This window comes from Scophthalmus maximus, chromosome 1 (assembly GCF_022379125.1).
Source record: "Scophthalmus maximus strain ysfricsl-2021 chromosome 1, ASM2237912v1, whole genome shotgun sequence".
Lineage (NCBI taxonomy): Eukaryota > Metazoa > Chordata > Actinopteri > Pleuronectiformes > Scophthalmidae > Scophthalmus > Scophthalmus maximus.
Window position 1 is genome coordinate 18,984,409 of NC_061515.1, and position 22,738 is coordinate 19,007,146.

At 40.7% G+C, this 22,738-nt stretch overlaps 1 protein-coding gene across 7 annotated transcripts in view; it reads left to right on the forward strand.

Moving 5' to 3' along the window:
• The window catches only part of sbno1 (strawberry notch homolog 1 (Drosophila)), a 22,249-nt gene extending 3,101 nt beyond the window's left edge, over window positions 1–19,148 (forward strand). Inside the window, exons 1-33 of one of the 7 annotated variants that reach the window (XM_035632758.2) lie at window positions 178–334; window positions 3,246–3,365; window positions 3,458–3,553; window positions 3,674–3,901; window positions 4,010–4,145; window positions 4,363–4,463; window positions 4,616–4,712; window positions 5,060–5,220; window positions 5,725–5,858; window positions 5,958–6,048; window positions 6,130–6,291; window positions 6,444–6,579; window positions 6,665–6,770; window positions 6,888–7,041; window positions 7,147–7,329; window positions 7,898–7,995; window positions 8,086–8,237; window positions 8,396–8,599; window positions 9,549–9,719; window positions 9,801–9,970; window positions 10,094–10,225; window positions 10,467–10,602; window positions 10,723–10,835; window positions 10,947–11,018; window positions 11,105–11,204; window positions 11,411–11,485; window positions 11,623–11,769; window positions 11,993–12,087; window positions 12,170–12,256; window positions 13,730–13,867; window positions 13,961–14,037; window positions 16,447–16,640; window positions 18,144–19,148. In XM_035632758.2, coding sequence (XP_035488651.1) covers window positions 3,246–3,365; window positions 3,458–3,553; window positions 3,674–3,901; window positions 4,010–4,145; window positions 4,363–4,463; window positions 4,616–4,712; window positions 5,060–5,220; window positions 5,725–5,858; window positions 5,958–6,048; window positions 6,130–6,291; window positions 6,444–6,579; window positions 6,665–6,770; window positions 6,888–7,041; window positions 7,147–7,329; window positions 7,898–7,995; window positions 8,086–8,237; window positions 8,396–8,599; window positions 9,549–9,719; window positions 9,801–9,970; window positions 10,094–10,225; window positions 10,467–10,602; window positions 10,723–10,835; window positions 10,947–11,018; window positions 11,105–11,204; window positions 11,411–11,485; window positions 11,623–11,769; window positions 11,993–12,087; window positions 12,170–12,256; window positions 13,730–13,867; window positions 13,961–14,037; window positions 16,447–16,640; window positions 18,144–18,286 — 4,209 coding nt within the window. In that variant the 5' untranslated portion in view covers window positions 178–334 and the 3' untranslated portion in view covers window positions 18,287–19,148. Of the gene's footprint in view, window positions 1–177; window positions 623–1,242; window positions 1,263–3,245; window positions 3,366–3,457; window positions 3,554–3,673; window positions 3,902–4,009; window positions 4,146–4,362; window positions 4,464–4,615; window positions 4,713–5,059; window positions 5,221–5,724; window positions 5,859–5,957; window positions 6,049–6,129; window positions 6,292–6,443; window positions 6,580–6,664; window positions 6,771–6,887; window positions 7,042–7,146; window positions 7,330–7,897; window positions 7,996–8,085; window positions 8,238–8,395; window positions 8,600–9,548; window positions 9,720–9,800; window positions 9,971–10,093; window positions 10,226–10,466; window positions 10,603–10,722; window positions 10,836–10,946; window positions 11,019–11,104; window positions 11,205–11,410; window positions 11,486–11,622; window positions 11,770–11,992; window positions 12,088–12,169; window positions 12,257–13,729; window positions 13,868–13,960; window positions 14,038–14,466; window positions 14,911–15,244; window positions 15,305–16,446; window positions 16,641–18,143 lie in introns of those variants that run through there. The other 6 variants (XM_035632747.2, XM_035632765.2, XR_004793673.2 and 3 more) reach the window with 6 other exon arrangements.
• The last annotated feature ends 3,590 nt before the right edge of the window (window positions 19,149–22,738 follow it).

Sequence of the window (22,738 nt, forward strand, 5' to 3'; positions counted from 1 at the left end):
CTGCAATCGTCACTTCCGACGCAGACATGCCAGGGTCACGTGACGTTGCGTTAGCTCGGTGACTCTGCTATGTTTGTCGTTTGCGTTAACGTTTTAAAAATGCCAAATTTCTCGCTTTGCTCGGTTTACCGACGTCGAGGGGCGCCCTGCGGCTGCCCTGAGGCCCGTTTCCACCGACGTCGGGAGCGGAGTCTGAGTGAGAAAGCGGCCGCTGTGCAGCCACACGTCACGTGACCTGCATGCGGCGAAGCATTTGATAAAAACATGGCGTGAGCGCGGCAGAGCGGATAGGACAACAACCCGCCGACCGACAGACCGTCCAACCGGCCGCCAGGTAACCGCACCTCTGCGGGGGAACAGTTTAACAACGACTGAATACCAGCGTCGATGAATACGAAATCCTATCACCGTGTATTGACACCTGAGGGATGTTTTTTTTGCGCTGGTTGTTTGCGGTTTGAGGCAGTAACGGCAGCGTTGTTCTAATGCTCCTGGTTGCTAACGTTAGCTAGCTAAAGCGATGACACTGCGCGAGACCAACAACAACCGTGTGAGTTGACCGACAGCTGCCGTGAAACGGACTTGCGGAGGACACCCTACGGTGGTGCTCTTGTCACAGGAGGTAAGCGCTTCACCAATTCAGTTTCCAGCAGCGGCGTCGGTTTGACTTAGCTTAACCAAAACTTTGGCTGTTAAATTTGAACGAATATGCTCGTTAACGCCCAACTGTGCTAGAAAGTTGGAAACATCAGGTTGTGAATGCATAATGTCACCATGTGTGTGGCGCTGCCGTGGGGGTAAAAGACGGACTGACGTGTAACATCTAAAGTCTCGGCTGGATCATTCTGACATTAGTAGCTACACACTGCTGAAGTTGCGTCCTTGTGAGCTTGTACATATTTGACTCTACTGCATTGTCTCTGTACAATGAGCAAAGTGAAAGAGTCGTTGAGCTAACAATTCTGCTAAGCTGTGTCACCCTGGGCTAAACCAGGCCAGTTATAGGCTGGCGTGACACCGTGCCAGTTAGTTGTTAGCTTCTGCAATTGAGCCATAACCGATTCAGGGGGTTAAACGTTCATTACGGTGACACTGCAGTTGGATCCTGTTTTGTTTATAATAATTAACCGGCTGAGTTAATGGAGAGTCCGAGAGGGGGAGGGGGGTAAGTTGAGTCAGAGGGACCAGGAAGTTAGAAGCAAGGCATTGCAAACACGTGTCTTGTTTTGGGTCACTTTGGATTGATACGCGGACCAGTTCTGGTGTGTAAACGCTTCATTGATACCTGGATAAATGTCATTCTTCTATCATTAGTCTCAGTCAGTTTTGGTTTCCCGGCTCGTTGTTCACAGTTTAAAGTTTCATTTTCACTCTTTGTGCAATCTCTTTGGAGATGCGTTGAGGCGAACATTTAAGTTGGAGGCTTGATAGTTTTTCTTACATTAGATCGAAATAATTTAACCTACGTGTTTAAATTTTAACGCGCGCATTTGAGCTTTTTTATATTGTGTGTAAAAGACGTGTTACTGGTACAATTATATTTTGTAACTGGAGATTGAATTTACTTGTTTGTGTCCCACACGTGTGCCTAACATGTGGATCGTTTGGGTCTTATTTCTAGTTTCTGCAGCGAACATTATTGTCAGTATGGATTAATTGACTAATTATTTTCTGTTTGTCTTTAAAACGTCATAGAATGGTAAAAAAAAGAGCAGAAGTTGATGATTTCAGATGTCTTGTTTTGACCAACCAATATTCAAAACTTAAATTTGGGAATGCTAGCATAAAGTTAACTACAACAGTAATTAAAATGGATGCTGATTTCTGTCAGTTGATTCATGTTCCACCCCTAACAATTTCACTTGCTTCAATTACTGTAATGTGATATCGTCTTTTTATATTATTTTTTTGAACAGATATGTGACCTTAAAAAACATATTATTGTTGGAATACTGATTTTAATTGTGATTTGTATGTTTTTGTGAAAGCACTTTGTGAAGCTACTTCTGAAAGGTGCTATATGAATAAAATTATTATTATTATTATTATTATATGTTTTCCTCTGTAAGCATGCAGCATAGCATCTTGAAGCTTATGTCCATTGTAAATATATTAAGTTTTAGGCTGCAACTAACATTTTCTGCTCATTGATTAATCATTTGGTGTATGAAATCATTCCGGTCACATTTTATTAGAGCCCAAGGTGACATCCCCCCCCAAAATTACTATATTCACAACACAAGCCTAGCAGTGGACTCTCAAAGTTTACAACACAGAACAAATGTTTAACACTTTTGGTTTGACAAACGTTTGACTTCTACAATTACAGAAAAACTGTCGCTCATCGAATGATGAATAAAACATTTAAATAGTTGCCAATTAATTTTGTCATGATCGATTAATTAACTTGGAGCTCTATTGCTTATATATGGAACGTGTTATGATATATATGATGTGGTTGTAGATGTGGTTGCGTGAGCTACTGGTCCATCAAATAGCTCTAGTCAAGATGAGCCCTTTTGTCAATATTTAAAATAACATTAAAAAAGTAACTTCATGTGGAGAAAATACATGTTGCAATAGATTCATAAAGTTGAACCTTGAACCCAAAGTCTTCAAATATGCTGAGAAAAGTGTAGAGTTTGATGAAAATATCATGAGATCCTAAGCTCTTGGTGTGGACGTCAATCAGTACATGCACAGGGAAGTTAGTACATGCACAGGACCTTATAGTATTGTAAATTCCCACATTCCATTTATTTGCCTGGTTGTTTATTATGCAGCATAACTAACTACTCCTTTTTCTACAGCCCTTTTTTGCTGTGTTGCAATACTTTTTGGGCAGCTAAAAACAATGGTTTTTACCGATTAATGTGCAGAACACTATTGGGATTAATTGATCAAATCTTTGGTCTATATAGTGTCATGAAATATTTAAATATGCCGATCACATTTTCTTAAAGCCCAGTGTTTCATGGATGTAAATAAAAATTCATCAAACAGGCAAAACTGTGCAACATTTTAGATCATATTTGGTTCCTCTGTTTTAATGATTCATGGACTAAGGCGCAGTCTGAACAGGTGAGATTTCGGCCTGCGACGGAAAGATTGTCAGGTTTCTGCTGTCCTGATGTCAATGGGAAGTTTTTTTCACCATTGTGGAACCAGGACAGCAAAGGATGTATATATTGTCAGCACTATACATGAAAGACTAATACATTCAGTTATATGCATTTGTCTTGCAGATGGATCCTGGACAGGATTTACTTCTCGCTGCTCTAAGTGAGAGTGGCATTTGCCCAAATGATATTGGGTTATTTGATGTTGATTCTCAGGATGTTGCACAGCCCTCTACAACCCAGCAAGTAAGATGATCTTTAGTTTTAGTCATTATGAAATAGAAGCAATATATTAATACTTTTATAACGTATTATTCTAATCACTGGTCCTCTTGCAGTCTATCTCCATCAGTACCCTGGATGTTGGGGTGGGGACAGGGACGGAAATTGTTCGAGCAGAGCCTCCAACTCCAGTCCCTATAGTAACTATCAGGGTGAGATCACAGGACATGATGTCCCCTTAATTAACGATGAAAGACACAATGCTATGTTGCTGCTATTGTATTGCAGTGTAAATTAAAATCAAACCCAACTCCGCCCAATATCTCCAACAGCATAAACCTCAGCCATCGACCACCACGTTTGTCTTAAATCAGCTGAACCAGTTGCCATCGCTAGGATCTGCTGTGAACAAGCAGTCGGTTACAAACCCCATCAAGCATACGATAACTGTCACCAAGGTGGTCCATGTCGCTAACTCAGCCCTCCGAGGTTCATCCACCCCCTCTACCACAACTGTTCCTCCTTCAGCGTTGACATTAGTGCCTTCCAACAGAAATCAGGTACTTTTGGGGAACCCATGTGTCAATATTGTTAAACTTTACGGTGACCTGCATGCCTCTTGGTTATCATCGTATATTTAATTCTTATTATATCTTTTTTTTTTTTAGCAGATTCAATTGAAAGACCTGCTTAGGACTGGCCATGTGAAGAGCACTGGCCTGAAGGGCAACAGTCTGATGGAACTAATGAAGCTAAAGCCTCCACCTAACATTGCTCCACCAGTAGCAACAGCCACAGGTCCAAGTGAGTTACTTAAATGTGCAATTTTTTGTTTACAGAATTCCCTGTGGGTTCAACCCTCATTGTGGATCTAATGATGTTTGTACATTTCAAATAAAAGCTAATGGAACTATCAACCTGATGTTTGGCAGCTCCCTCATAATTGTAATATTTTGACATTTTGTCAGTAGGTAAGTGACATCCACAGTATCAGTAACACCCCTCGTCTCTGATGTTTCAGGTGACATTAACAACGGTATCAAGAAGGAATTTATGGGCAAAGATGCTGCCAGGATCTGGATTAGTGATGATATTAAAGTGCAAAACTTTTCACAATCTCACGTGAGTTGTATTTTTAATAGTCCTCTTGGCAGATACATAGTGCTGCCTGATGCGTTGGTATTTTAAAGGCACTGGTGTTTATGGTTATATTTTGGAAATTATTAAAAGCATATACATATTGTATGAACTTATTGCCTCATTAATGTGTTCAGAAACCCCCGGGGATGAGGGAAGAGGATGAGCCTGAGGAGGAAGAGGAAGATGAGTTGGGGCATGCAGAGACATATGCCGAGTATATGCCAATGAAATGTAAGTATAACTGTTGCTGTAGTGGAGTATACAATTTTTGTTTAAAAAAAAAAGTCTTATAGTGCAGAACAAGCACATCTCCATCTAATGACAAACATGGAGAAAATATAATATTTGCTGAGCCATAGCCAGACTTGGAGGTGCACGTGTTTAATGGTAAGCTGTGGTCACATTAACTTAATTGGCAGTTTTCCACCAGGCACTATGTAATTCGGTCTGGTGGAAAGTGGACTGGATCGAGTGATAACCAATCACCCTTGGTTAACGATGCTCAGTTAAATCTTACAAAATGCCTCCCTGTTGTTGTTTTTGGACTGATCCACTGACCAGTCGGTTTGTCGATGTAGTAAAAATTGGCCTGCGGCATCCGGATCCTGTGGTGGAGACCAGCTCCCTGTCCAGTGTCAGCCCCCCAGAGGTGTGGTACAGACTGTCCATCTCAGAAGAAGTCATTGATCGGGGCTGCCTGTCTGCTCTGCAGCTTGAAGCCATTACGTATGCAGCTCAGGTAAGCAATGTTTTTTTGTGAACAAATACTATGACGAAAAATCCTTTTTTCACACCAAAGCAAAAGTTTAAAAAAAGCTTTTGAAACTGAAAGTCATGAATAATGTATTAGTTTCAGGGACAAGCTTAACGATTGTGAATCACAGATAAATGAGCACATTTTTTCTAAAGCAAAGTCTTATTCAGTTTTTCCGGCCTGCCCCCGGTGCTGAAAAAGATCCTAGACGAAACACAGTTATTCAATAACCTGCATCTGCAGAATCACACATCCACCTGGCTCACACATGCGCTGTATCAATTCATCCGTACACTTATTCTCTTCTACAGAAGTGGATCTACTTGCTTTACCTGTGGCACTGTGAGAAGTATCTGTCACCATTTTGTTCAAATCCAAATCCGGTGTCAAAATTAGCACAGCAGGTTAACACTGTACATGGTTTTGTCTGACACTTGACTTGCTTGGAAGTTGTGCATTTATAATTGTGTTTTCTTCTCCGTACCACAGCAACATGAGACATTCCTACCTAACGGTGATCGAGCTGCCTATTTGATCGGTGACGGAGCTGGTGTGGGGAAAGGCCGCACCATTGCAGGGATCATCTATGAGAATTACCTTCTAGGCCGGAAGAGATCACTTTGGTAAATTCCCTCAATGTCCAGACACATGAGATTACAAACTATTACGTTCAATTCAATGCCAACATGATAATTTACATATTTACTCACCACTTTTTTCAGGTTCAGTGTCTCAAATGACCTGAAGTACGATGCTGAACGGGATTTGAGGGATATCGGCGCCAAAAACATTCAGGTTCATTCACTGAACAAGGTGAGATGTTGTACTTGAGTACAGGTGTTTTCTGGCTCGTTAATGTCAAATTGTGACTCAATTCCACTTATATTTTTTCAGTTCAAATATGGCAAAATCTCCTCAAAACACAATGGGAGTGTGAAGAAAGGTGTGATCTTTGCTACATACTCCTCATTGATAGGAGAGAGCCAATCAGGGGGCAAGTACAAGACCAGATTTCAACAGCTTCTCCACTGGTGTGGGGAGGACTTTGATGGAGTTGTATCCTTTCATTGTAGGGAGTTTTTATGGTTCTTATGAAATATAAGTTACGGCACTATATTTTATGATACACAAAGTGATTAAAGTGCGATGATTATATACTGCCTTCTTTTCAGAGATATAAATGACTTTCCTTAACTCAATATCTCTAGATAGTCTATGACGAGTGTCACAAAGCCAAAAATGTGTGTCCCATCGGATCATCCAAACCTACAAAAACTGGGCTTGCGGTGTTGGAACTGCAGAACAAACTCCCCAAGGCTCGGGTTGTGTATGCAAGTGCTACAGGTTAGTAAATGTAAACTTTGGTTGAGGTTGGTGAATCTGTTCAAACACAAAATACTGACAGTGGTGTATGTTTTTTTCTGTCTAGGTGCATCTGAACCACGGAACATGGCCTACATGAATCGCCTGGGCATCTGGGGGCACAAAACCCCCTTCAGAGAATTTAGCAACTTTATTCAAGCTGTTGAGCGCAGGTACATTTCTCTTTTCGTTTGTGACAGCAATATTTTTTTCACTTAAAAACAATTGTCCACAGGTTTGACAGGTGGTAACTGGTGTTTTGCCAACGTGTATACGTTTGTGCATTTCAGAGGTGTAGGTGCCATGGAGATAGTCGCTATGGACATGAAACTGAGGGGGATGTACATCGCCAGGCAGTTGAGCTTTACAGGTGTGACTTTCAAGATTGAGGAGGTTCCCCTGACTCAGCAATACATCAAAATGTACAACAAATCTGTGAGGCTGGTAAGCAAATAAATCTGCACGTAGAGATATGTTTTCAGCACACGACTTAACTTCTTGATTTGTGCTTGCATATAGTAAAAAATGTTATCCTTGTGCTTCTCTCAGTGGGTGAGCGCACGTGAGAAGTTCCAGCAGGCTGCGAATCTGATGGATGCAGAACAACGCATGAAGAAGTCCATGTGGGGCCAATTCTGGTCTGCTCACCAGCGATTCTTCAAGTATCTTTGTATTGCATCCAAAGTCCGCAGAGTAGTGCAGCTCGCCAGAGAGGAGGTCCAGAATGGAAAGGTGAGACCACGCTTGAATTTGTTTACCTCCAGTTCTGACAAAAATGCTGTGCTTGTGTCGTTAAAAGAATTGTGCTGTCTGCGGTGTGACAACGTTTAGTCAAAAGCATCTGTTACTTTGCAAGTAAACCTAACACATTGTGTACAACCACCTGAAATAATGATCAATACGATGATGCTCTAAGATCAGAAAAAAATTACTCTGTCCCCATCCACTGGATCATCTTGTTTTTTTGTTGTGATCCCTGATCCAATGTTAGAAATGCACTGTTAATTCTGATGTAACAGTCATGTCATACTCGCCGCTGCTGCTGCTCTCAATTAGTCTTGACACAAATGTTGCATCCATGGAGGAACACTCCTGCTTCTGAAAAGTTTCAAAAGCCGTAGTATCTTATCATTAGCAGTTTTTAACAGGTCGTTCACCCTCATATAGGCTAATGAAATAACAAACTATGTATGAAGGTATTATAATATTAAACAAAAATTGAATAATTTGGCCTAAATGATTTTAAAAGTTTTCATGAAAGTCTGGCCAGTATAATACTGACAAGCTGTTTCCTCTGCAGTGTGTGGTGATCGGTCTTCAGTCCACTGGCGAAGCAAGAACACTGGAGGCCTTGGAGGAAGGAGGAGGAGAACTCACTGACTTTGTGTCTACTGCAAAGTACGGACTGACTCCAGACGATTGATTTTCAAAAAGTTTAATCAGGATATATACTGAGTATTAACTGTAATAACATGTTCTTTGTTGCAGAGGTGTGCTGCAGTCCCTGATTGAGAAGCACTTTCCAGCTCCAGACAGACAGAAGCTTTACAGCCTGCTGGGCATCGACCTCTCCGCTAAGAAGACCCCCTCTCCCAGTGACACCGCAAAAGAACCTGAACAGAAGGGCAAGAAGAGAAAAGGTAAATATAAATTAAAAGCTACGGTCAGAGCTATAACTAATCTGGATTTGTTACTCCACAATTCCTTGTTCTGATTCTCATTGACAGAATCGTGTGCCGATCAAACATTTTTCATGTTTTATAATTTTCTTTTGGATTATCTCTGATAATCTCTCCAGGTTCAGAGGTCAAAAAGCAGCAGAAGAAGAGGCCTCGCAAGCACGGAGGGCTGTCGGGTACGAGCTCGGAGGAGAGCCAGTCTGAGGATTCAGACAGAGAGTCTGGTAAAGACAGTGACGACAGCTTCAAATCTGTCAGCTCGGCAGACGAAGACGATGATTTCAACCCGTTCAGAGATGAGTCTAATGACGACGAGGAAGATGGTGAGTTTATGAGAGGTTGTGAATAGGGATGGGTGTGAGTAATCGATTCCTCGAGTAGTCCTCGTTTCAAATAAACTTGATTGGTGAACAATTGGTGTGCATGCGTGCCCACAGCACTCCTTGCTTCTGCACTTGATCCGAGACTCAAACACCATAGATTTTTGCAGCAGCGAGCGAGACCAGTGTGCGCTGCGCTTCACCATTGACCGGAGTACAACGGGGGAGCGGCACGAGGATGCACACGACCAGGCGGGGAGATAGACCCGGGGAGGAGAAGTGGCGCTTATTTCAGTGAGCCATGCATTCGTTCTCAGCAAAACCCACTGCAGAGGTGGAAGTCCAACAGGCACCGGTAGAGAAAACTGAGCGTTCAGTTATCGGCGCCCTGCTGATACCTGCCACCTCTGTGCCAGCGGAGCGCGTCTTCTCAACAGGACTGATCATAAACAGAATGCGTTCTCGCTTTTCTCCCGAACATGTTGACCTGCTTGTTTTCCTGAGCAAGAATTGAATTCATTTTGAGTTTTCAGAAAAACAGTGTTTCCAAAATTTAATTTTTTACAACCACAACCTTTTTTTTTTTTTTTTTTTACCGTTACAGGCCGACAGCATTAGTCAAGTACGCTTAGTCAAGTAAAGTGTGACCTGTGAATTTAATTATGTTTTTGTATGTAAAAAAGTTTTGAAAAATAAATCCTTAAAGGATAACAGACAGTTTTGATTGAGAATAAGCATTACGTGTCAGTATACTGTATTGCTGTGCATCGTTATCCCTTCAGAAAGATGCGTTGCATTCCAAAAATATATTTGGTACTCGAGGAATTGATGCTATCCCTCGATCTTGGAAGTTACTACTCGTGCCCATCCCTAGTTGTGAATGTTGAAACCAAGATATTTTTATTGGCCTGTCTGTGCTAATACTAAAAGCTTTATGCCTTCATTTGTTTAGATCCTTGGCTCATCAGAAAGGAACCAAAGAAACGGAAAGAAAAGAAGAAGAAAAAGAGAAAGAAGAGTATTGATCCAGACTCCATTCAAAGTGCCTTGTTGGCCTCCGGTCTGGGCTCCACCAGGCCTGCTTTCACTTCCCCTGTTAACCTCCCCAGCGCGCCTGCCACAGGTATCACATGGCAAAGCAGAAATACTTTACTGATATTGCCTTGTTAGATTTACGAATACTTTGTCTTTACTTGTCCCTAAGTCAAGGCAGAGAGTCAGGATACCTGCCTAACGAGTGAGGATGCAGTGGAACATGCCCAGAAAATGAAGAGAGATCTCCTGGAAAAACTAGAGGACCTTGCAGAGGATCTACCTCCCAACACTCTGGACGAGCTCATAGACGAACTGGGTGGACCCGACAATGTAGCTGAGGTATAAACATCTGTGGTTGGCTTCTGGCTCTTTGTGTGTAGGGTGTTATTATTTGTTTTAGTTTTTAAAGCTGGATCAGTTTTTGGTGTAAATAACTAACCCGTTTCTTTTCCCGTGCTTCAGATGACTGGCCGTAAAGGTCGCGTGGTCACTAATGACGACGGCAGCATAAGCTACGAATCTCGCTCTGAGCTGGATGTTCCAGTGGAAATCCTCAACCTCACAGAGAAGCAGAGGTTCATGGATGGAGAGAAGGTAAGAGTAGTTAATTTGGAAATTGATTTTGATAAATGTGTCACTCGTAATTCATTAGAGGTTTGGTGCCATAATTACTTTGTCCTGATCAGGACTCGTAATCTTCAGTTGCGTTCGCCTCTATCTGTATACTGTGGGATCTGAAACTTGTGGTAGCCATGACAGAATTTTGCAAATAACAAAAAAATTCTCTTCTTTTTTAATGGGACAAATGATAATAATTGTCTTTCTTTCCAACCAGAACATTTCCATCATCTCAGAAGCTGCCAGCTCAGGTATATCCCTACAGGCCGATCGCCGAGTGAAGAACCAGCGGCGGAGAGTCCACATGACACTTGAGCTGCCGTGGAGTGCAGACAGAGCGATACAGCAGTTTGGTCAGTAGATGCTAACCCCTGGGATTAGCATCTACAACTTTCATGTAATAAATTATTATTATAATTAAAAAATAATTATGACGTTGTTTAAACATTTTTGCTCTGTTTGTTTGGACACAGGGAGAACTCACAGGTCAAACCAGGTCACAGCTCCAGAATATGTCTTCCTCATATCAGAGCTCGCAGGAGAGCAGAGATTTGCATCAATTGTTGCCAAACGACTTGAAAGCCTGGTAAGGGTTCACTGAATTCTTAACTGGGACTTATTTAATTCTGGTGAAAACGTATTGTTCATCATTTATACATAATATGAACTCCATTTTTTATATTCCTTTTTTTCACAGGGTGCTCTGACTCATGGAGACCGAAGAGCGACGGAAACCAGAGATCTCAGCAGGTTTAATTTTGACAACAAAGTAAGAACATCAAACATTTGTTTGAGAGAAACTCCTGTGGTTGTTTTTGTTTTCCAGTGGCTCACTCGTGTTTGTGTTTGCCACAGTACGGCAGAAATGCTCTGGAAATCGTGATGAAGTCAATTGTGAAGCTCGATTCTCCGTTAGTGTCGCCGCCCTCTAACTTTAAAGGGGACTTCTTCAAAGGTATGACTCATGCTATTCCAAATGAGGCAGTAACTTTATCATTTGTCTGACAAAGACTCAAACCATTTTTTTTACTGTACAACTAGTTAACCTTATCCTTTTCTCCAATTATTGCAAATGCCATGATCTCTTTGTATTTAAACAAATAAATAAAGTAAATGTTCTTGTCTGTGCCTCTCTGTAATAAATGTGTTTCTCTTCTGTAGAAATTCAAGGTGGATTGATAGGTGTGGGTCTCATAAATGTGGAGGACAGATCTGGCACAATGTCACTGGACAAAGGTGATTGTCATTTTCTTTTTTCTTTTGTAAAAAATCAGAAAAGGAAACAACATTACAGCTATTTAGTCAGCTTACACTGAAACTTCCAGATAATAGATCATGATCATGATCTAATGCATATGCTCTGTGACTGACAGACTACAACAACATCGGGAAGTTCCTTAACCGTATTTTGGGCATGGAGGTCCAGCAGCAGAACGCCTTGTTCCAGTACTTTTCTGACACACTTGCAGCCGTCATTCAGGAAGCAAAGAAGAATGGCAGATATGATATGGGCATTCTCGGTAAGATAGTGTTGTTGTTGTTGTTGTTGTTGTTGTTATTATAATTTTATCAGTAAACTATTTTCATAAAGAAGTGAAACTGGGACAGATGGCTTTTTTTTCTCTTCCAAAAACATTAATTATTTAAAGTGTTTGCTTCTGTGAAATCAGTAGAGTTGTTATGTCTGCCCTGAAGGGTGGATTTAAGGGAAAAGAAAACCTATCCCCACTTGTCTTGTATTAGATTTGGGCTCTGGTGATGAGAAGGTGAAGAAGGTAGACTGCAGGAAATTCTTAACACCAGGCTACACCACATCAGGACACGTGGAACTCTTCACAGTACGTATACACTTACCAGCACTACGGGTTATGGTTAGGTTGCACTTTACCTGACTTTATATCTGTGGGTCTCTGTCCACAGGTGAGTGTGGAGAGGGGAATGTCTTGGGAAGAAGCCACACATGCTTGGGCAGATCAGAGTGGAGCAGATGACGGTTTCTATGTACAGGTATGAAGAAATTGGGGTTGTTTGTTTATTAAGATTTTGCTCTGCAAACAGTTGGCTAAAACGATAAAAAATACTTATTTTTTTAAACAAAAACCTACTCTGATTTTGTTAAGTGAGATTGATTTGAGATAAAAAAGTTTTTATCTCCTTTTTTGATAGTTTCTACTAGCTGCAACTATTTGCGATTATTCTGGTGATTATTTTTCCAACAAATTCATCAGTCATATGGTCTATAATATTTAAGAAAACAATTCCAAAAGCACCAGATATTTTAAGATTTAAAAAAAGAAAACATTCAACCTACCATCCAACAAACCCCTTTGGCGGCAAACAATTTGACCAGTCTTAGCTGCTAGTGCGTTGGTAAAAGTGATTCTGTTTAACGAATAGTTAAAGTTGATAGTGAGCCTGCATACACAAAACTGAGACCCTTGAATCGGCGCAGCAAACTGAAATCTATTTGTATTTGGTCACTCTTGTGCTTTTCCTCAAATGAAAAAAGGGTCAACACCCAAAATGTTTAGTTTGTAAAGATACCAACAACAAAAATCTATATTGAACATTTGGCATTTTTGGTAGAGAAACCTACCTAATTGACTATTTGACTATCAAAATAGTTGCTAAGTACTTTTCTGTCATTCAACTATTCAATAAACTATTCAGCTCGAATGGAAGCAAAATGTGAATCATGGTGATCTGTGTGAGTTCTACGAAATGCACCAAGATCATCCTGCTAGTTACAGAGCCCATTAATGAAGATGGAGGACGTCTCATTGGCATTGAGTGATTTCAGTACTCAATGGTTTGTGCACTGATGCAATTTTGTAAATGAGAGAATCCGTGAGTAAGCAAGTTATCTGAGATGTTGCTGAGGAAGGTCAACAAACGCAAAATGCTGCAACAGTAAGAACAAAACTTAAGTCAAAGAATGGCCAAATATGATGCAGCAGAGACCAAGACCTGCTGACTTCATCCCTAGTGTGGGTCAAACTCAAAAACATTCAGGGTCCTACGTTTCTCACATTGCAACTCGTGGAATCTTTAATTAAACCCTACCTGACTTGTACACGCCTGTCTTTCAAACTTGACTTCATCATTTTTCACAGCAGAGTTTGTTATAGAACTGTCCCCAAGTCCTAGCTGAGTTCAATATTTTCTAAGACTTGACAAAAGTAGTCATTGTTCAAGTCTTCAAATGCAGTGGTACTAACCACGACGAGTAATGCAGAGTTCACGCTACCCGTTTTTGAGCTGTGACGTGAGTTTATTGACCAGGAAACCCAAAGGAGGAACTGTAGCACAACAACACACTTCACCCATATTCTCTGCCTAGGCCTTTTCCTTGTTTCTGAACAAATCATCAGGCAAGACTATATGCAGAGCTTTTTTCTGTCGTGTTGCGCGTTTTCACTGCAACAATGAGCAGAGTGGAGGGCCCCCTTTTAAATACTTCATTTCATTTTTCATTTCCAGACGAGGAACAACAAGAAAACGGCCATACTGGTCAAAGAGGTGAACAGCAAGAAGAGGCTGTTCTTGGTGTACAGGCCAAACACAGGCAGACAACTCAAACTGGAGGCATACGCAGACATCAAGAAGAAGTTTAAAAAGGTTACACAACATTCTTTTAATTGGGGCGGCTATGAGAAGAACACATTTTTTTTTATGTGGTTAATCATCATCTTCCCCCCCACACTCTGTTAGGTCTTGTCAGAAGATGCGAAGCAGCACTGGACTGACCAGTACAAGTCGTCCGCACAAATCTGCTCTCATGCATTTTGGTATGTGTATTTGAAGTCTATATTTTAACTTTGAGTTAAAACCAACGACGATTGCCTGCGCGCCCATTCAAAACACATCAGTGAACCACACCGTTTCAGTGACATGTTCCTTTATGACCATGAGCACCGGGACTAACCTTAGTCAGTTCCACTCACTCACTAGACCACCAAATATGTGGTAATTATAATTAATCAGAAGAAAAATTTACCATAAAACAAAACTTTCAAGCCATGAACTTCTCTCGCCTTTTAAAGTGCAGCAATATATTGGACTCAATTGTTAAAGCTGCTGTCGGTAGAATTTGCAAAAATAACTTTTTTTCATATTTGCTGAAACTGTCGCTATATGCTGGTATATGTGATACAGATCGTCTGTGACATACTCTGGGTCATTCAGCTCCCTCTACTGCCTTTAATGCCATTTGCCAGAATCCACCGTGCCCGATCAAAAATCTCCAATCACTGCCAGGGGGCGTCTCTCCGCTCTGTCAGTCATCTGGGTACGAGCTGGGCAGCACTGCAGAACCTGTGCACAGCCTCACTCGCTCGGTCACGACCAAGCTCACGTCTTCACAACAAGAGCTCGCAGCAGAAGCAGAGTTAGTTTAAAAACACCGCGGCAGAGAAGCGCCAAGCATCGAAAAAACTGCCCGGCTCCTTTGCCAGAAACTGCATATATGACAAAGACCACGAGCCAAAACGAGCTAAAAAGAAGGAAGCAGATCGAGCAGATGTAAACATCGGAGCGGCTCCAAAGAAGCAACAACACCGACATGGTTCACAAACGATGCGTTCTGCTTGACTGGTAATTATCTCTGTTTCATTTATCTTTTATTTTCCATGTTATTGTCGCACTCTGTGACCGTATGCTACTGTGCTGTTGTAATCAGGCTGCTAGTTCTAATCAGGCTGCTAGTTCTAATCAGGCTGCTAGTTCTAATCAGGCTGCTAGTTCTAATCAGGCTGCTAGTTCTAATCAGGCTGCTAGTTCTAATCAGGCTGCTAGTTGCTAGGCCAACAGTGCTACGGCTATTGGTTAGTGGTGTTTGTAGCATAATAGCTGAAAATATGTTTGTGTCCAAGTGGTCTAATCTGTTTTGAGTTTTCAAGACGTGTTGTTAGCTTCACTATTTTATCACCAACGTAGCATCCCTAGCTATGCTAAATGCTAACTTTGTGTCGCTATTCATGGTGGTTTTCTCCACAGATGCTGACTTTGCTGGGGGATCAGCTGAGGAAGGAATATTCAACACAACTACTGTATTTTATTCATGTGCAAATTAAAGCTTGACAATATTACATCATTGTGTACTTTTTTTAATGCTTTTCTTTGAGCTGCTGCATCGGTAGTACTGAACTAGTGAATCTGATAACCCCAAATTAATATAATTGTAATGCGTTGAATCGATTCAAAAGGTATATTGATAGTATTAAGTAATGCTCACATTGTTGTATATTTAGGCAATGAGAAACCAATCACTTTCAAAATACACTTTATTGCAAAGCAAATACTGAGGTTGCATAAATATTAAAATAAATAAATAAATGAAATAAAAAAAAATATATTGCATAGCACAGTCTGAGGCTAAACCATCTTGGGATGAAATCAGTGCAAGCGGCAGGGACCAACTGGCTCATCACATGAAGATCAGCTTTGTCTCGGCTCCCAGGTCCTCGGGTGTCGGGCCGACCTCTGCCCCGTCTCCCACGATCGCTGCCCGGTGCGCCTCGTATGCAACTCCCTCTTCTCCTTGCTCGACTGCTCGTCGAAGCAGCCGTGTTCACTTTCTCATCGTCCAGTGTACCAGTCTCAAAGCTCTATAAAATATAGATAAGTGTCAGTATAAACTGATTTTCAGTCGCCAACGTTCAAAAACACTGACGATGTTTTCACAAAAAGTCACAGGTAATAACGTGAGGCAACGATAACTAAAAAAACGTCTTAAAGTCTATCAATATGGACAGTAGTCTCTGTTAGCTTCAGGTTAGCTTCTTACTGGTGGGAACATCATGTTACGTACCTTGCTTGGCTTCGGCTGCCATGGTAGCGTGCACGGGCACGGAGGGCTGGGAGGAGCTGTGGAGGAGGAACCGAGGTGCAGGGGAAGGGAGCAGGAGTCATTGGATTTTGAATTCTGATACTATGTCCCCACATCTCTCAATCCTACCGACAGCAGCTTTAAGTCAGTAGCAACTTGTACGCTCAGAGCTGGTGAGAGATAGACTAACACATTGATCGATTGATTGATGGATTTTTATTTTGTCCAATGGATTTGTTTACCGAGCTACAACACATCGTCGACCTTCCAACCTATAAAGCCTCCGCGAAAATTTAAGCCTCACTGACATTGATCATGTTAACCTAGATCTCCTGTGGTTGTAAATGTGTCCGTGTCATTCTGCCCTCAGGCGGGGGAACTGTAAGAAGGCGTCGGTGGGGCTACAGTGTGAAGTTGGTCTTCGGTGCAGGACGTACTATGTTCTGTGCGGCTCGGTGCTCAGCGTGTGGAACGAGCTTGAGGAAGTGCTGACCCCCGTCAGTGGAACCAACGTGAAGGTGCAGATAGTCCGCCTCCGAACAGAAGATGGACAGAGGATAGTTGGTAAGTGGAAGGACTGCTGCTGTACATCGGCAGGTTCACATTTCAGGAAGGATGCTGCTTTGCTTTTTTACTGAGCATTAAGATGAGAATGTTCATCACTACCCAGTCTTCTTTGTCTCCTGTCGGAGCTCCCTCCTTACTCCCTATCCTGGCCAATGTGTTCAGGTATCTGCAAGTCTTGTAAAGTTTTATATATCAAGTATTAAAAGGGCTTTAAATGTAATTGGTTGTAGGTTGCTAGACACTATACAACCTCATCAGACCTGCAGTTAACTGCTTTTATAACTGCTGGTTAAGATGCGTGTCTTCTCTTTAAGGTCAAGCGTAGATTTTTGCCCAAAATTTATAAATAACTTAATTGGTTAACCCATCAATCTGTTTCCTCCGAATCAAAGTTCAGGTCACTTAACTAAATAGGAAATGTTGTATACTGCAGGGAAGGGTTGCTTATGGTTTTTTGTTTGATGAGAAGACACCATGTAGCGATCCTCAGTCTTTTGCATATCCGCTTTGTTTTTTGCCGCTGTCAGTCATGGTTTGACCTTTTGTCATTTAGGCTATTGTGCTTGTGTCTGAGTCATAAGGCCATATAAGTAGGTAGAGATGTTCCAACTCTAATAACAGTATCTGGAATACCTTTGTTATTTGGACCTTTGGAATTGTTATTTATTTAGGTTTGAATTTGCTGTTGTGCTCTTTTACACTGTTACTGTTCTGTTCGACACAACAAAGCTCTTATTTTTACAAGCTGTGACTGCACTTTAACAGCTATTTAAAGTAAGTGTAATTAATTCCTAGATTTGTGTATTTGTGTTCTATTACAGATATGACTGACTAACTACATAATAAAAAAGTTCAGTCATTCATTCTCTGTATGAGTCTGATTTGCAAAGGGTTTAACCTGAGCCAGGCCCATACAGGGTCAGTAGCAAACAGCTGTTATAATACGTTTTATACGTTCTTTCAGGTATCAGAAATCCAGGTATCATAATCATTATCGGGAAGGGAAAAACGGTATCAAAACATCTCTATAAATAGGTGAATTTTACCACAAACTCAAGCGGTTCATAATTTATTACAACTGCTGATTGATACAACAGTAATATTTGGTAAGTAAGTTGTAATATTTGCCACAGCCTGCAGGTCAGCTTATTTCAGGAAATGGCTTTTTTTGGTCTGTCCAAAAGTAAAAAACCTCTTGCACATCCTAATGCTCATAATTAATGTAACATCTAGTGTGTTTAATATGTATAAAAACCAAAGTGGAAAAGATGACAGATTTTGGTAATGTGTTGTTGTCAGCCAGACCATGTTGTTGGAGTCTTTGTGGGATTGCCAGCACAGACTTCTTGAGTGGTAATAATCTTCTCATCTAACTCGGAGCCAGAAAAAAACGTGTTTCTGAAAATGTTGAACTCTCCCTTTCATATTTGCTATTAATGTAAACATTCATCATTGGTCTCACAGCTCATAATCATTCACAACCCTGTATTTCATTCTCAGGACTCATTATTCCAGCAAACTGTGTGTCTCCGTTAATTAACAAGCTGTCGACATCGGACCAATGCCAGCAGCTCGCTGTGCAGGAGCAACAGAAGCGGCAGCAGCTCCACCCTCAAAGTCTGAGTCATGCACCCAACACATAGTTTAGGTTGGACCACTCGGCTTCATGGGCATCAATCTTCTCTCCACTCCTTGAGTCCACCTCCAGCTCTGAGGGTATCCGGCTCTGCTAATGTCTATCTCTGCAGCGCAGGCTCCAAGACCGCTGCTCCTTGTGCACCCTCACACTGCCCCCTCCTCTCCCATCGTCTCTGAGGGTCAGTTGTGTCACACCAAGCTGTGGGGATTCTCTAATATAAAGGAGTGGTTGTACAGAGAACAGATTTCAGGGTTTTTTTTCTCTTGTTTTCTCTTTCTTTTAATCTCCGGGGGCTTTGGTTTTCACCTAGAGAGATTTGACGGGTGATGTTTTGTCCTCCGACATTCAAAGTGAAAAGATTTGTCCTATATAGATCCAGACAGAGTTTAAAACCTAGAGGGCATATTTGCCTGTGGCTGTTAGTCACTCCTCACACATGCTTTAAGATCTTGATTCCAGATCACCTGGCATGAAGCAAAGACTAACTTTCTTGGTCCAGACCAAAGGTGGGCGAGACAACAACCACTGTCTTTCAATGTGTGAGACCTTCTTTTATTCATAGTAAGTGGCATTTAACGCTAAACCACTCTGCCATAGTAATCTATGATGAGAACTGTGAGTTAGTTCATCACTCTGCAAACATTCATCTCTAAAGTAGAGAAAGAATTGGTTCTTTGAAGTAGAAGTGGTGCAGACCTTTAGTCCAGTCAACTGCTTGAAGACCTGATGTGTCCCGTTGTTCGGATGCTCTGTAACCGTTGTATTCACTCACGAGAAAAAACGATCGAAATGTCGCCAATGTCAAAAACCACAGTTTGTTTTGCTGTATATATTTGTGTAATTAAAAAGTCTTTTTGTTCCTTTTCTTCCATTTTCATCATCCATTTTCCTCTTTGCCTATAACAGCCAGGAGTTTGTCAGATGTGGTTTTGTAACAGTCAGGCACCTTTACAAAGCACCAACAAGGAAAGATTTGTTTTCGTGTCAGTTCATATATTTCCCCAAAAAATAATGTTGAAACAGTGAAACATCTGAGGGATGAGTTCTCAATGCACCAGTTTCTTTGCAGACATTAGATAATTGGTTTAGGAAGTCAGACGGCAGCTCAGTCTAGTCATTAGAAACGATAATGTCAAAAAGACGTCTGTTTAGCATTTATAAGCAGTATTCAAACATTTAAAAAATATTCAAATGAAATCAGAGTGTAAGTTAGTTATAAGCATATGGATTTTTAGAACAATGTTTATTAGTCAACCATTATAACATCTATATTATCACAGCTGTGTTAATGTCATACACAAATATTCACTTTTGGGTGTCTGCACGAGGACATACATCGTTGACAAATACATTAATATAGTAATTTATTATTATTTAAAATGCCTATAATTGTTCAAAAGAGTTCTCACTTTAGAGTTGCTGTTCAATTCAGCAGTTAAGATTCATCTCAGTTTATCAAAAATGTTTTCCTTTTTTTTTCTCAACTTGACGTTCATGATTGTTTAAAAATCACCTTTGGTCTTTGCCTCAGTAAACTTGTTTCTGGTCTGGTGTGATGTTGGTGATATTTGGCTGAACTAGCTGGGATTACATATTAATATTTAATAAATACAAATATTTTAAAGCAGGCAAGAGATTCTGAGAAATTTGAAATGCATGTCAAAAAGGCCCATCGCTTCTTGATTTCCAGACAGTTTTCAGAGCATTCATGCTCTACGCAGATGTTTTTTCTTCTTCTTTGCTTTATTTATTCTTGTAATTTTTGATGGAAATCCACCTGGGGGTTAAACTCACACAAATCCCTCTTTGAAAAGCAAAACAAAGATAATCTTAGGTTTTACCGTGTATCTGAAATGCATGACTATAGCTCAGATGATCCCTCTACTCAGTAATGTTACTGTGGCTGTGTCTAGCTGGATTTACAACGTGTTATCTTTGCACTACATGTTCCTAAAACACATCCCTGTTGCTTTCTTGAGCCCGGTTGTAATTCTAAATCCAATGATCGTTTCTTTTCTATAAGGCACCTTTTTTGCTGCCTCAGTCCTACATTGCATTCTTCTCAATCTGCACTGGAAGGGACAGACCAAAGTCTGGATATGTGAGCTGTGCTGATTAAACAGGTGTTTTCTGTCACAGTATGCTCAGACACATCCTTCACCTGTGGGTTAGTTACTCTTAATACATGTTCCCTCTTGTTTTTCTGTGATCCATTTAAAGACCAGTGGAAAAAAGGAAGGACAAAGTATTTTTATAATACCAATGTGCATTTGTACAATTTGTAAAAGGATCCAAACCGAATTTCTTCATGCTGCACATCTCAACTGTCAGACAGTATTGGGAGAGACCTCAATGGATCTGCGCTCTCATAGGAAGTCAAATTTTTTAACTTGAACGTCCACGATATACATTATATATCTAAGCCAACAACATTTTTATTTTGTCTTTGTTCTGAACATGGGCTGCTGACAGGGTAACATTGTTTTTGAATGCCGTTAAATGTCACAAAACAACAGCTTCTCTGAAGTTGAAGCACTTGAATCGTCGTGTGTCCCCCCCCCCCCCCCCCCTTCCTTTGAACATTGCACGAGTTGCACTACAGAAAAGAGTTTTACAAAAAATTTACATTACCTGTACATGAATGGCTGCACGGTGGTGTAGTGGTTAGCACTTTCGCCTCACAGCAAGAAGGTTCTGGATTCGAATCCAGGTTCAAAACAACCAGGGCCTTTCTGTGTGGAGTTTGCATGTTCTCACCGTGTATGCGTGGGTTCTCTCCGGGTTCTCCAGCTTCCTCCCGCAGTCCAAAGACATGCAGAATGGGGTTAGGTTCATTGAAGACTCTAAATTGACCGTAGGTGTGAATGTGAGAGTGAATGGTTGTCCGTCTCTGTATGTGGCCCTGCGATAGGCTAGTGACCTGTCCAGGGTGTACCCCGCCTCTCGCCCAATGTTAGCTGTGATTGGCTCCAGCGCCCCCATGACCCTTAAATGGGTAAAGCAAGAGACGATGGATGGATGGATGTACATGAATGAGTGAGACACTCAATAAAGCTTGATTTACTTCTATCTTGTGATACTTGCAATTCGTATACTTTTTACATTTGTTTGTATATATTTTGTGTGCTGTGTGAAATGTGCTGCTGTTACACTGCAATTTCCCAGCTTGGGATAAATAGAGTAACTATCTATACTGATTATTATGGTACACAATAACATCCTGCCACGATGCTGCAGCTCCTTCAGGACGACAACCCACCAAGTTCACGTTATAAAGTTACACATGTATCTGCTGCCATTGTGACTTATAATATTTGTGATATTTGTATTTTATTTAAAAGACTGCAAGGCTCTTTTGTACATATATTTCCAAAACTTGACATTCATCGTGCATTTAGATAAATGAAAATGTAACTTGGGTAAAATCTTGTAAATGTTTACTAGTATGTAAAATATTGAAAGTAAAAGCACTCGATGCAGAGCAATAACCACTGTGTGATCCAGGAATTGGCCAAAGCTGTTAATCTATAATAATAAATCAGAATGTATTTGTTGGTTATATTTTCTCTATTGCTTCAGATGACGTGAAGCTGACTTCTTTGTACAATCTTAAACCTTAAAGTTAAAATCATTCAATTTTTCTCGCTCACAAGAAAAAACGACCCAAATGTCGCCATCGTCAAAAACCACAGTTTGTTTTGCTGTATATATTTGTGTAATTAAAAAGTCTTTTTGTTCCTTTTCTTCCATTTTCATCATGTTGTTCCTCTTTGCCTATAACAGCCAGGAGTTTGTCAGATGTGGTTTTGTAACCACAGGCACCTTTACAAAGCGCCAACAAGGAAAGATTTGTTTTCGTGTCAGTTCATATATTTCCCCAAATAGTCTTTGAGACTATTTAAAGTTAGCATTCCAATGCAGTAGCAAATCGTTGTATTTACTTATTATGTATATATGCACTTGTATTTACCTGACAATCACCTCTCCAGCGGTGGGGATACCTCTATAGAAGTAGAAATACTACAGTTTAAAATAAGTCATTTCATTTTTCCCTGCGCAAAACTAGAAGTTCATGTTTTGCAGAGTGGTCCATTCCAGAATAATTTATAATACACTACATGAAATTATATTAGTGGATGATAACTACAGAGGCTATTTTTGGGTACACCAGGTACATGTGGGGTTTTATTTTAACTATTTATTATTGCTGGTTAGCTTCTAATGACACATCCTAGCTCATTTGTTGATTGTTTCTGTAGTACTAATTTGAATATGCAAATATGAAAGTTATCAAATTGAAGTATAGGGGGCGAAAATAATATTTGCCTATGATGAGTGGTGAAGTGGAAAGAGAAATACTCTTTATTACGTTTACTTTCCACCACCGTCACTATATGCAGCACTTCTCACCACATCAGAGATTTAGGGAGCCAGACCTTGTTCTTGTGCGGCCGAC